This window comes from Centrocercus urophasianus, unplaced genomic scaffold (assembly GCF_019232065.1).
Source record: "Centrocercus urophasianus isolate 14NV4802_14NV808 unplaced genomic scaffold, USGS_Curo_1.0 seq_16, whole genome shotgun sequence".
Taxonomy (NCBI): domain Eukaryota; kingdom Metazoa; phylum Chordata; class Aves; order Galliformes; family Phasianidae; genus Centrocercus; species Centrocercus urophasianus.
This window is the reverse complement of record NW_024884711.1, coordinates 30,158,280-30,171,454: the sequence shown is the minus strand read 5'-3', so window position 1 is coordinate 30,171,454 and position 13,175 is coordinate 30,158,280. Positions and strand designations below refer to the sequence as shown.

General features: G+C 39.4%; 1 protein-coding gene across 2 annotated transcripts in view; it reads right to left on the bottom strand.

Moving 5' to 3' along the window:
• The window catches only part of MLLT10 (MLLT10 histone lysine methyltransferase DOT1L cofactor), a 112,995-nt gene extending 99,912 nt beyond the window's left edge, over positions 1-13,083 (bottom strand). For both annotated transcript variants that reach the window (XM_042817050.1, XM_042817051.1), the window contains exons 1-2: positions 12,838-13,083; positions 9,171-9,250 (exon numbers count right to left, since the gene is read on the bottom strand). In XM_042817050.1, the coding sequence (XP_042672984.1) occupies positions 9,171-9,250; positions 12,838-13,006 (249 nt within the window). In that variant the 5' untranslated portion in view covers positions 13,007-13,083. The remainder of the gene's footprint in view (positions 1-9,170; positions 9,251-12,837) is intronic.
• Between the last annotated feature and the right edge of the window lie 92 nt (positions 13,084-13,175).

The window sequence follows — 13,175 nt, the reverse complement described above, 5'->3', positions numbered from 1 at the left end:
ACCAACACAAGTGCTTTAAAATGAAAACACTGGACATAAGAAAAACCTGCAGACTCCTCCTTAAAAAAAAACAAAGAAAAAAACAGAATAATTTGTGACAAGGCAAGCATGGCTTCCTCTATGAGCAGACACCATACTTTGAAAAGACTAGCATGAAAATAAATTAATCCAATAATCAAACAACAGACAATTAGATTATACTTAACAGAAAACCTAACTTTAACTCAGCTAATCCAGAGGATACATGCCTGACAGCCCAAAGAGAAGCCAAGTTTTCCAGGATTAAACAAATAGAAGAAGGAAAAAAAAAAAAAAAAAAAAAAACACAGATATTTGCAGAGTGGGGCAAACCAGAATAATGGAAATTTAGATCTTGGCATATCAATAGATGAGAAATCACAGATGGTTAGTACAAAAACACACCCAGCAACAGGATGTATAGGAGACTGACCACGTCTACATCTGCTGGTAATAACCTACCCCAAGCCTCAGAATTCAGTGACATTTCATTTTTCCATTCACCCCTTCAGAGGTCTGAATTCAGATGTCTTCTCATGAGACAAAACTGATGTTGCCAACATACTAACCACAGGAGACCAACCTTGCAGCTCCTGAAACCTCCAGAAAATCCAGCCCACTCAAATTCACACACATTCCCAAGGGCTGCAGAAATTACTCAACTTAGACCAAACTCAGCCTACCTTTTTACTCTGATGTTTTATTAATATTTTTTATCATTTTTCCTCAGAACTAATGAGGTACTTTCAAACCACCCATTACAGACTACTTCTGATTTTTCAAACCCTTGCTTACTAGTACTTACTAACATCAAAATTTCATCGTTTCCGTTTTCTTTTTCATTTTTCCGTAGAGCAAAAAGGATTAATTACACATAATCTCTTTTTCAAAAGCACCTATGGTAATATATAGCCCAGCCAACATTGTTATCTATGTAACACAGATAGTCAATGCTGTTATCCAGACAACACACAGTATTTATGCTATCTATATAATGTATCTGATGGTCATATAACCAAATCCACATTTCTTTACTTATCAGTTTCTAAACTACAGCTCGATAGTAAGATACCTTATCAATAGTCTCAACCTGCAGTATTTCAGAATTATGACCTTACTCATAAACCTACAGCATACACCTTCCATATTTTTATCTTAAATGTCTCTATAAATAATAGCTTTCAACCATACAAGTATTTTAAGCAGAAGTCAGCAAGCAGCTAACTGCACAATTTTTCAAACTAAGATATCTAAAAAGAGGCAAACAAAAACTACCGAAGTTCCAATGTTTCTAACCTATGATTCACATCAGGCTCCAGTACTTACATGCTGCAGTGAAGAACCAACAGAACAAAAAGATCTTCTACTACCATGGGGAAAGCATTCATGAATCCCCAACTGGCTGACACCACTAATAGAGCAAACGAACGCATACTGTCACACTTCTCTTCCAAAGTGCTATGTTCTGCAACTTGACAACTGAAGAAATTAAGTCATCTCCCTCTTCAAATAATCATTTCTCAATGCTGACAAATTTGCCAAATCTCTGCCCCATTTCTATTCAGTCATCTGTCCCAGGAGGAGGAGAAAACTTTTTTTTTAAGCAGACAGTTGACAGGTAAGAGAAAAACAGACTGACTACCTGCAGTATTTGGGGCTTTATACCTGGATAAATTACAGAGACTCAATCTAGTTCGCTTTATCAGGAGATCAGATAAAGGTACGTGCAGATTCAGTTAGCTCTGTCAAAGACATCTACTACAGACAGTAAATTTACTAAATATGACAAGAAGATTAGAGGCACTCAACATGCAAATCAGCATTCTTCCAAGACCATCCACTCAGTACACACCACAGGTGACAGTCGGTCATACTTTAACTCGGTACACATAAGGTAACTACAAGAGATAACGCGCAGCACAACTGACCATCAGTATGACCCCCAGCTCCACGCAGCACACATGGAGATGTGGCTACTCCAACCTCGGAAGTCCCATGTCATATATTTCCCAGCACATATTTAAGACTACCAAGACCTGATGTCACAGGATCACAAACTATAAGCATACACAAAATTCAAAACACACACATCTACCCTTACTGGAAAGCATCAGAAGGCTATGACACGTTTGGCTGCATTTCCAACCATCCACATAACCTTTTGCTATCAGGCTGTAAGTATCCCAATTAAAGCAAAAGGCAAAGAAAAACAAGTTTGCATTGGTTCTCTTCAGTGTCTTCCTGAAACATATTAGAGCTGGACCCTAAAAACTCTGAGGTATAAAATCCTAGTGCACATTTTAAGACCCCTGGCAGTTGAGAAGCTCTTTACAGAATATCTCTGCCTGTGATTTAACAAATTTTCATCAATTAAGGAAATGAAACTAATGGTCACAAAACATTTCCGTGTGAGCACCAGGCATTTCCAATGAAAGAAAATGTTTTGCTTTAGGCTCTATTCTCATTTTAGTTACTCATTTTGCCACAGGACATTTAGATTATTTCATGGCTGTCCAACCTTTTTCCTTTCCTGGGCCACCCGCAATGAGCGAACAGTTGCCGTCTCGGGCCACATGTAAAATCTATGATATAGTCAACGTATGTAAGTAACAAAAATTTATGTATTTTTTATTAAAATACAAAAAAGTGAAACAAAAACATAAAACTGGTGGGATATTTGACCCTGTTTTTATGAAACTAATGTGTCAATGTCTGGTTCAATTGAAGTGGTTGCAATTCTGAGTGAGTTCTCAAGGCGTCTGTCAGAGATTTTTGGTGAAATATTACTCTCCATCTTTGGCAATTATTGTACACAAACACATGCACTGCCAAAAAGTGACTGCATGAATAAGGCGTGACTGTGAAGTGAAGGATATTTTTCTCTGGTAAGATAGGTCTCATAAAAGTCTGGTGAAGAGACACAACCAAAATTTCCTTCAGTTGAACGTCTGATTGCAACTCCATACCTTCCACTTGAAAATTCACAGGTAATGTACTCCGTTGACTGAAAAAAGAATCACAAATATACCAAAGCACTGATTTTTTTTATTTTAAAATCTTGAAACTTATTCTCAAATTTCTCCATTGAAACAGCAAGGCTGCATATTTTTTACTGTTCACAGGACTGTATTTAGCCAATGCACCCAAATGCATGAAATTATTTGATATTATATATCTTGAGCTTGCCATAATTTAAGTTATTTCAAATGCTGTTATGCTTTGAAACATAGCACAGGTAATTTTCACCTTAAAGACACACATTCAATTCATTCAAATGAATGGTCAAACCAACCAAAAATGCTAAATGTGAGAGCCACTTCTAATCTCCACGTCCTGGCATTGATTTTCCTTTCGATTCCACAGAGGACTATATCTCACCTTGCAAATCATAGTATTTTACCCAACTTAGCCATCTTCCTTCAGAAAAGATGACCCCATAATCAGCACAGAATCATAAAATCACAGAATCACAGAATGGCCTGGGATGAAAAGGACCACAATGACCACCTAGTTTCAGACCCCCTGCTATGTGCAGGGTCACCAACCAGCAGACCAGGCTGCCCAGAGCCACATCCAGCCTGGCCTTGAATGCCTCCAGGGATGGGGCATCCACAGCCTTCTTGGGCGACCTGTTTCAGTGTGTCACCATCCTCTGTGTGAAAAAGCATCTGTACTTCTAAGCAACCCTTAGAATCAGCAATGATTCAATCCCCTGGACGTTATGAAATTCACAATTTGATGACCATTTGTGTGACATTATCCACTTTCAAAGCTTTCACACATAAATTCTCTTGATGTCCAATGCAGTGATATTTCATCAAACTTGAGCTGCTGCCAGTAACTGCATCATCTTCTATTAATTTCATAAGTCCCTCTTTTTTTTGCCATCAAGGTGCCATCAGTAGCTATACCAGATACATTAACAAAGATTAAAGAAAATCACTTTAAAGTTGTTGGTTTTTTTTACTGCTTCAAGCAAATCGGTAGATGTTGTTGTGTCTTTAAATAATACCAAAGAAGCCATTTCTTCAGTGACACTGCACTTGTTATCAATATCTCTAAGGAAAATGGCAAGTTGAGAGTGCACAGAAACCATCAGCATCTTCTGCAAACAGTACTACTAACTGTGACAACCAGACAACACAGGACCCTAAGCAACTTTGTCATCTTCTGAGACAGTGCGATGAAGTTAAGGGCCTGTCATTATTACTTACATGAAAATAATCTGAACATGATACATTATTCTCTCTACTCAGGACATGCAAGGCAAACAACAGTCACTGGTCTAACAGACAAGAAATGCACTTCTCTTAATCCATAAGGGTTCAGAATAAAAGCAGAAATGTCAAGTGCAATGCTGGTGTATCTTCAGACAGGCAGGTTACTTCACTTAGCCAACTACGAACAAACATTGGCTGACTTCTAAACGGAGAGGAAGCATGGGGATATTAAAAGTAGTTTATATACTAATAAAAAAAATTCTGGTCATTTGTATTTTACAGTCACTCCCCTTATTCAGATGTTTACTATTTACTATTGTGTAGAAAACACAAGTGACAAATAAAAGTAAGTAAATTTTTCCATTCTATGCTCAAAACTAAAGCAACTTTTCTAGTGCTTGTCAGTGTACTATTAAAGTAGCCCAATTAATTATAGCCCAATAAAATTGTCCTTTAATATTAATTATGGATACATACAACAGTGTTCATTCCAAAATTTCTTTAAGAATTATTTCAAGGAGTACCTTCCGAAATAACACACAGTAAATTAATCTTGGAATTAACTATTAGGCTGCCAGTAGTTCACATAGAAGAAAAAAAAAAAAGGTGAAAGCAGCAAGTCATTACAAACCACTTTCTTCCTCTAAAATTAAGGTTACTTCATCCTTATTGTGACCATATTTATCAACATGCATTCTATTTAACAGTTGCAGATCTAACAATCACATCAAAAAGCCTCTCAGCACAGTCACTCCTGCAGCATCAGGAGTGCAGTGCACATCCCACTCCTGCAGCAGCAACTTGTTGTGCCCAAACTGTCAGAGCCCTGATTACAAACCCATTCGCTTTTCCAAAGTCTGCATTCCTATTTTCTCCTCATTCACTTCCTCCTGATCAGGCAAAATGCAAGCAATGCTACATGCATGGTTATTTTATATTTTTTAAATGCTGGGGGGAAGTCAGGGCTAAATTATGAATATATCATTCAACCCTTATAAACAGCTCTTCAATAATGAACTTGCAAACACGTGTGATTAAAGCTTTAACAGGAAAAAAAAGAGAGGAATCTGGAAAGGCAAACTACAAAAATTGCTATATTACAGATTAAAATAAAATTATTCTCAAGTGTTCAGAGTTCAGATCATCTGTGCAGCAGATGCAGGAACAGCTCAGGTCTGGCAGGACTTGAAGCAGAAACGTATCACTACAGCAGTACAATGTACCTGAACTCACACTGGAGGTAAACACTACAGCTGTGCTTCTGCAATTCAGAACCCCTAACTATGAGGTACTGTATCATCTGAACTGACTGCACGGTCTGTCTGTCTCTCAACAAATTCCAAGAAATACATGTAAGTGTCAAGACTCCAGTAACCCTCAACTCAACTGACATCCAGATGAACACTACTCAAATGTGGCTAACTCCACAGGGAGTCACAGCCCCCTCCACACATTCCCCGGGGCTCAAATCCAGGTGGCTAATAAGGCCAGCCGCAGCCTCACTCAAACATCAGGACTCCGTTGCAAGCCAGTGTTGCACTTGACTTCATAAACTAACCCATCAAAAACAAACATTACAGAAATGCCAAGTGGAAAAAAAAAAACACCATATTTAACAATCTTACGCAGTTTCAACTAAAACAAACATTTTTCCAGATCCAATGACATGCTTACAACATACATATTGCAGTGGGAAAAAAAAAATCAACACTGTATTACTTCACTTGTTCTACTACAAGCAATCCAACTCCCACGTATGATACGAACTGTGCTTCCTGGAATTCCAAACTGCCAAGATCTTCTTGTCTCGCTAAATCGAGTTGCATCCACAAGGACCCAAGCAGGTAGGAGCCTGACTACACAAAAGCTAACTGTGCAAATGTCAGATGTCTGCCTCGTATCTCTTTCACATGGATTATTCCAGCTCCCTCATGATAAGCATAAGGAAGAATAGCCCATAGTAAAACATGTTGCCTATTTCTACTCCTGTAAATACTATAATTAAATCATTCTTGAAATAAGACTATCAAGAAAAATGTCTTGACCATAATAGCGTGATGGGGAAAAAAGTTCTTTTGTAAACAGCTGCGCTATAAATTCTAAACTTAGCTTCTCTAGGCTCTCTTTGGACAGCAGCACTAAGAACTTACACACATTAATCAGCTCTCTAAGTCAGGACCTAAAGCCTTTAACATACTATTTCATGAGCACACATCCTCTCATATCAATTAGAGCCTAATATCAATTTTTTCCTACAGCGACTTTGCCCAGTTTTTTGATTCAGAAGTTCTGAACACATCAAAAATGCCCACAATGCAGTGCCATAACAGTCAACGCTGACATCAGCAAAACTGAAAGCAATCTTGAAGGGAGTCAACACACCATAAGTCAGTTAAATCAGCTCACTCAGGAAAAACACATTTTTCAAGCAATACTAAAAAAGTATATATTTATTGTAACTAAAAAAAAAAAAAAAGCATACTGGGATACTTCTTAGTTCATCTACTTCTTATGCACTGCATATGTATGATTATAAGCCAAATAACTACCAGATACCTTAATATGTCCATTAACAAGCTTAAGTTTACCAAAATTGCAGTTTCTCTCACGTACACAGAAATATGGCTCCAGCAGAGCCAAGACACGAGACAGCTTTCAGTCACCACAATGTGCTTTCCAACAAACAGCTGACCATTTACATCCAGAATACTGGCAACAACCTCACTATCAAAACCACAGAAGTCAATCAGCCAGGAGGCTTGCACAGCCTACACAACTCCATCAGTTCCACTGACAAGCAGTATGTAGCAGGTCAGCTGGGAAAAAAAAAAAAAGAATAAAGAGAAGGTAGACATCGTAACTGAAAGTACATAGGAAACTCATTTCTGCTGTTAAGCTCTCTGATGATCCACCTACCTAAGTTACATGCTCTTGAGCTAGTCTGCTTCATTCAGTTGTTAAGCAAGTCTAACTTCAGTGCAAGCAACTAGCCCTTCTTTCTTGACTGCAGCTTAAAACAAACAATAAGAAATCTTTTGAGCACATCAGTATGGAAACATCTGCCCTGAATGCAAGACTTGGGTCTTCTTAACAATTGAAAGCAAGCTGAAGCACATTCAAATGTGATACAGTTTCTGGTTTTGTTTGTAGACAAAAATGCAAACAGAAAAACTAAGCTCCAGCCTCCTAGAAGGATGATGAAGGGGTTGCTTCTGTAAGTGTGGTCCACCTTCCGTGTCTGGTAAATGATAATGTTTTGGTTTCCGATCGAAGCTCAGTTTCTCTACATTAAGGACTTCATCGAGACACCTCAGAGACAAGCACCACGTCTTTAATTCACTAGCATACATGCAGTTCCTAAAATTTTAACTATTATAAAGCTGTCTTACCCCTCCTCCAAACATGGGGTCATTTAAGAACCACTTAAACCTGTGCTGTATGACAAATAGGAGAGATTTCTTCACTTCTTCGTTTAAAAAACAAATCAGCTTTTTGTACAGTACACAGACACGAGGTGGAAACACAAACTGAATACAATGGGGAGAGAACTCAGTTAAGCTGACTGCTTAACAAATTCCATCAGTGAAGAAGAGCAGTGTAATGCCCACCAAAGCAATTTTCTTTGGTGAACTCCATGAAGTATCAGGCAGCAGTAATACAAGGCTTATTTCAGAAGTCAGTGCAGTTTTCCTTCATACACTGGGTCAGGAGAAGACAGGAATAACTACACTAAATCCTGATGAAAATTTCCTACCATGAGCCAGAAAATCCTTCCTTTCAGCCACCATCTCTCTTCTCCCCTCTACAATTTTTCTTGTGTTGTCAAACTGAATGTATCAAACTCAGTAATATGAAAAAAAACATTCCTCTTAAAACTTCACATTGCTGGTGATCTTCCCGGGACAAAGAAAAAAATGACCTTTCTTTATGAAGGGTGGTGGTTTTGATTTTCTGTTGACAAATATTTGGAGAGCACATTGATTCCAATCTGTTCTTGCTTCCACCAATAGATCTGCTCTGAAGGAGCAGGAAACGCATTCCAGCACATTATGAAATTACTAGATGTGAGATGGGAAAAAGAAGAGGAACAAGACTGTTCAATTCTATGCCAAAAATTCACACCCTGGGAAGTCTTCCTAACATTTTTATAGTACACTACAGTAGAAAAGAAAATACAGTACAGCAAGCAGTTCATGTAAACACCCTGCCAGCCACTGATGAAACTAAAAATTCAGTTTTACACTCATTGTCTTTAGCTCTGAAAACTAAAAATAGTTGACAATGACCCACGGCACTGAACTATCCTTTGATTTTTATACAAAGAATTTATTTTTAAGAGATAAAAAAAAACAACTTCATCTTTCAAAACATCCTCATTTTAGCTTTTGCTGGAAAACAAACTACAAGTAGTGATGAGCATGATTCTCTCACTAAAAATCTGACATCACACAGCTTGAGTTAATAACATACAAGTGAAAACCAGAAAAGAACCGCATGTAATCACAAAAAAAAAAAGTGGGTTGTAATTGATTTCTTGGTTGTTTTTTTTGCTCAGAGGTTTACCTGAGTCCTCAGTACTTACCATTATTAAATAAATAAGAGGACAGAAGAACACATTTCTTTATTTAGAAGTATTGTATGACAAAAGCCAATTCAAAGTAAGCACTAGATTCTGAAATTTAGAACAATAATCATAAAAGTATTAAGCAGACAAAAATATACAAGACCCCCACCACAGATAAGAAAATAACCACACCAACAGCTGTTTGAAGAAACAAAAAAGAACAATTAGAGATTGCTTTGCAAAAAAAGTCTTCCTGAATAGATGGAATTATGACAGAAAACAGAGCTATTTTCTACTGTCACTGAGATACCTCAGCAAACACTGCCCATACCATCACTGTAAATAGCAACATGTAACAAAGCACCTACCACTCTGGCCGCTCTTTCCTGAGATTCACACTTTCTGCAGAACCAAGGTCCAGTGGGTACTTGAACAATTCCATAGCAAGCTGTTTTGAACAAGACACAATATGTCAGCAAACTTGCAGTATCTCTACAGCATAACACTACGCATTTTTGCAAAATTCATATTAATACATCTCACATCAATGACCCAAATTCACACCTACGCACCACACATGAAGTTCTACCACAACGGTACCAGACATCAAGAACAATTACCTTCCACTTCAATTTATGAAAAAACGCTTGCTTCAATTAATTTTTAAGTAATGCAATAATTCAAAAGCAGCAATACATTTTATATGCAATATGTTTTGCTATTTATTTACCAGCCAAACAGGTGACATACCTTACAATAATAAGCACTCATTTGTAGTACTGATTTTTCTTAACACAAAACCAAAAGTGACTTACAGGGTTTGAGATGGCCACACCACATTCATACGCTCAGTTACAACCATGTTTTCTTACACTTTATGAATAACATAACCCTTTTTAGGTAAAAAATCCATTATGAACTTAACAATGAGAAAAAGTTGGCTTTTTTGCCCTGAAAATTCACGTGAAGCTTTAAATACAAACCAATCTGAGCATCACGACTAACGCTGTAACTGTAAGCAAGCTACAACATAAACCCTTAGGAAAGGGCTGCTTGGAGATGTGCACATTTCTCTGCCAGCCTATCATCAATATTTTTACAGTACGTTGATACAGAAGTCTGATAAGAAATTCAACAGAAAAAGAGTTTAGCAACTTGGCAGTACTGCTCATGTTCAAAATGCACAGATCAAAAAACGTTAAGAACTCCAGACAAAGTGATGGTATCACAATTTGCTCATAGCACTTAGTTCTTCTATCTGCACGGTTTTAATGACTAGTAACAACCCATAAAGCCAAAAATGTTTCTCAAAAAACATAATCATGACTCTGACCTTGTGTTTTTAATGCCTCAATAGCCAGTTAGGATATTTTATTTAAATTTTTAAAAATCTGGGGGATCACATATTAATAGCTTAAATTAATAAGGAAAGTTGAGATCCTATTGCTATCTTCTACCATATATCCCAAAACATTGTTGGTTTTGTGCTAGCCTGTATAAACAAACAACAAACTAATGCAGCAGCAGTATGTAAAACAGCTTTCCTTGCACAACACAGCTATCCCTTCCACAAGGCACCTTTCCTTCTACGAAGAAGCGTTAAAAGTTAAACTACTTTCCTATTCTGTGCATACACTTAGTCATACTAAGATCAGTTGTCAGATTTTCAAATACATTATCCAAGCACTGACAGACCAAACTACCTGATAACCCTGTACAAGAAAAATTTTTAACACGAGAGAAAACATCTAATTTTAGCTGCATTTGTATTAGCTACAGACAGGAGGGGGGGGATTCTGAATTCCTCTATAAATTCAGTGGGAGACTTCAAACATGCAATCACACATTGAAATTACCAGAAGGCAGTGCAGAGTAAGAAACTAACTGCAGAATGCAACTCTGAGATGGGGCTGCCAAAGAAACCCAAAGGCAACACAAGCTGGGCAAAAACCAAAGCTGAAGTACTTAATACGAATGTAAAAGCACCTCCAGAGCCTAGCAGAATTCCACCACAGCTTTGTGCTCTGACACACTGTGATATTATTTCTCAAGTTTCTTGTTTTCCTTTGGTTTATTCTACAGTTGCACAAAGGAAAACGCACTGAAGAATTCTGTACTTCCCAACTTGCCAATGGCATAATGCTGGCAAAGATGTCTCCTCTCATTTAATTAAAACTAACTACAATAATTTTAAAATGCAGTTAAGAATATCTCATTGGGAATTCTTATATCTGATCTTCAAATGAGGAGCGCCAGCTTTTACCTTGACAACCACTGCAGAAAGACTACAAAAAGAAAATCCAGAATCAACATGTTTCTTCTACCATCTTCACACATGTCAAATTTAAAACAGAAAACATTACCAATACAATACATCAAAACATACAGTTCTCCCTTTCTTATTATCACTAAAACAGCACCTGGATTTAGAAGCAGGACTTTGCATGCTTCCTTCCATATTCAAATTCAGATTTGGACCTGAACTTAAAGAAGTGCAATACTCTTGCACCCAACTTACTTAATTCTCTCTATTAGGAATACTTTCTAAACCTTCCTGTTACTTTTTCAGTTCAGTGAGTACTGGCAGCACCCAGCCGCTATCATCAGATCTGCTCACTGAAACCATCAGTGAGACTCTAAATCGAAACGAAGATGCTGAAGTTAATACAACAGTAGTAGTAGGTGGTTCAGATATGACTTCTTAAACTATTCATGTTCTGGTGTTCTTTTTCACGATCCTGAGGTTCCACAAAAGCAGTTAACTTACCAGTCAACTTTATTCAGCTCTTAAAACAATACAAAACTAATTCAGAAGTTAGCTGATTTCACAGATACTGTCAGCTCCTCTCTGCCTGAACTCCAGCATCAAAACTAACTGAATTCTTCTGCACGTCTCCTTAAATGAAGGCTGCTATTTAAGAACATATACGTGCAACGAACAGCTACTATGTCATCTAATTTTAAGACCAAGCATTAGAGACGTGTTAATAGTACTTTCACACACATTAGGCATTCAGACTAGTAAACTGGATTGAGAATGTTACCTCTCCTCCCATTTGTTTACCACCTGGGAGTCAGAACCAACCATGGAGTTCACATGAGTGTTTGGGAGTTTGTAGCGAGAAACTACAATTTTATTCCCTAATTCTGTTACACATAAAGCAAAAGTGATTGTTAACTGCCTTTCTTACAACATAAGCAACCTAAGAACTCAGTCTCTGTGTTATCAGAAGGGTAGGCCCGCTGACAAAAATGAAACACAGAACACGCCAGCTCCTGTGCTGAGCTGGAAACCAACCAACCGGTCTCACTAATCCAAACAAATCCTGCATCAGCCGCTGTGACCGGCATCCTCCTGCTGAACAACCACAACAGGAAGCCTCCCTGCCTACCAGGTGACCTCGGAAAAACGACATTCAGAGAAAGGCAGGCAGGGGCAGACATCACATGACAGCTGAGCTGTCCCTACACGCTGCCACATCCCAGTCCCAAACCCTCCTCAGCTACTGGCTGACAGTTTATCTAACTTGGGCAAGGCAGAGACAACAGGAATCAGGAAGAGGAAGAATGAGACAAAGCAACAACTGCCAGGCCAGAAGCCAAGATAGAACTTTGGGGGAAGAAAAAAAAAAAAAAAAGATAATAAAAAAGACAGGAGTTTTCAGCAGTCCCCAGACTGCAATAGGTGAGGCTGTCAGCGGGGTGCAAAGGACAGGGAAGCACAAGACTGCAAGGTCCGAGGGGAAGGAGAAGGGACGGAAAACTGGAAGCACAGTTCCTTGTCTCTACCAGTCATAACACAGGAAGTCACGGCGTAGGAAGTCTCACGTGAGGGAAAAGACAGACAGACAGACAGACGGCGAGACGCGGGATGACAGGCCCGGTCAGATCAGTCAGCATTCCCTGCCCACAGGCAGGGAAACAACTAGGGGGTGCCACGAGGGGCCGCTGGGGGCAGGGGGCGGCCAGGGGCACGGACGCGGGCCCAGAGGACAGGGAGCCCAGGAAGAGGGCGCGGGCCCCCCGCCCACTCACCTTGATGCACTGCGACATTGCAGCCGTGCCCGTCGCAGTAAACGAGCGGGTTCTCGGCCCAGCCCCTCTCGTCGGAGCACACGCAGCAGCCGCCGATCATCTCCTTCATGCTAGTGGAGAACTCGCCCTCCAGTGACACCGGCAGCAGCAGCGGCTCGCTAGAGACCATCTAAGGGTTAAACACACCGCCGTCAGCGCCGCACACGCACACACGCGCTTCGCCCCCGCCTGTCCGATCCCTGCCGCCGTCTGCCCTCAGTCGCTCAGCCGCCGCCGCCGCCACCACCGCCGCCACGGCGACGATTTCGGGCCCATGGCCGTGGGCCGAGCGCCGCTCC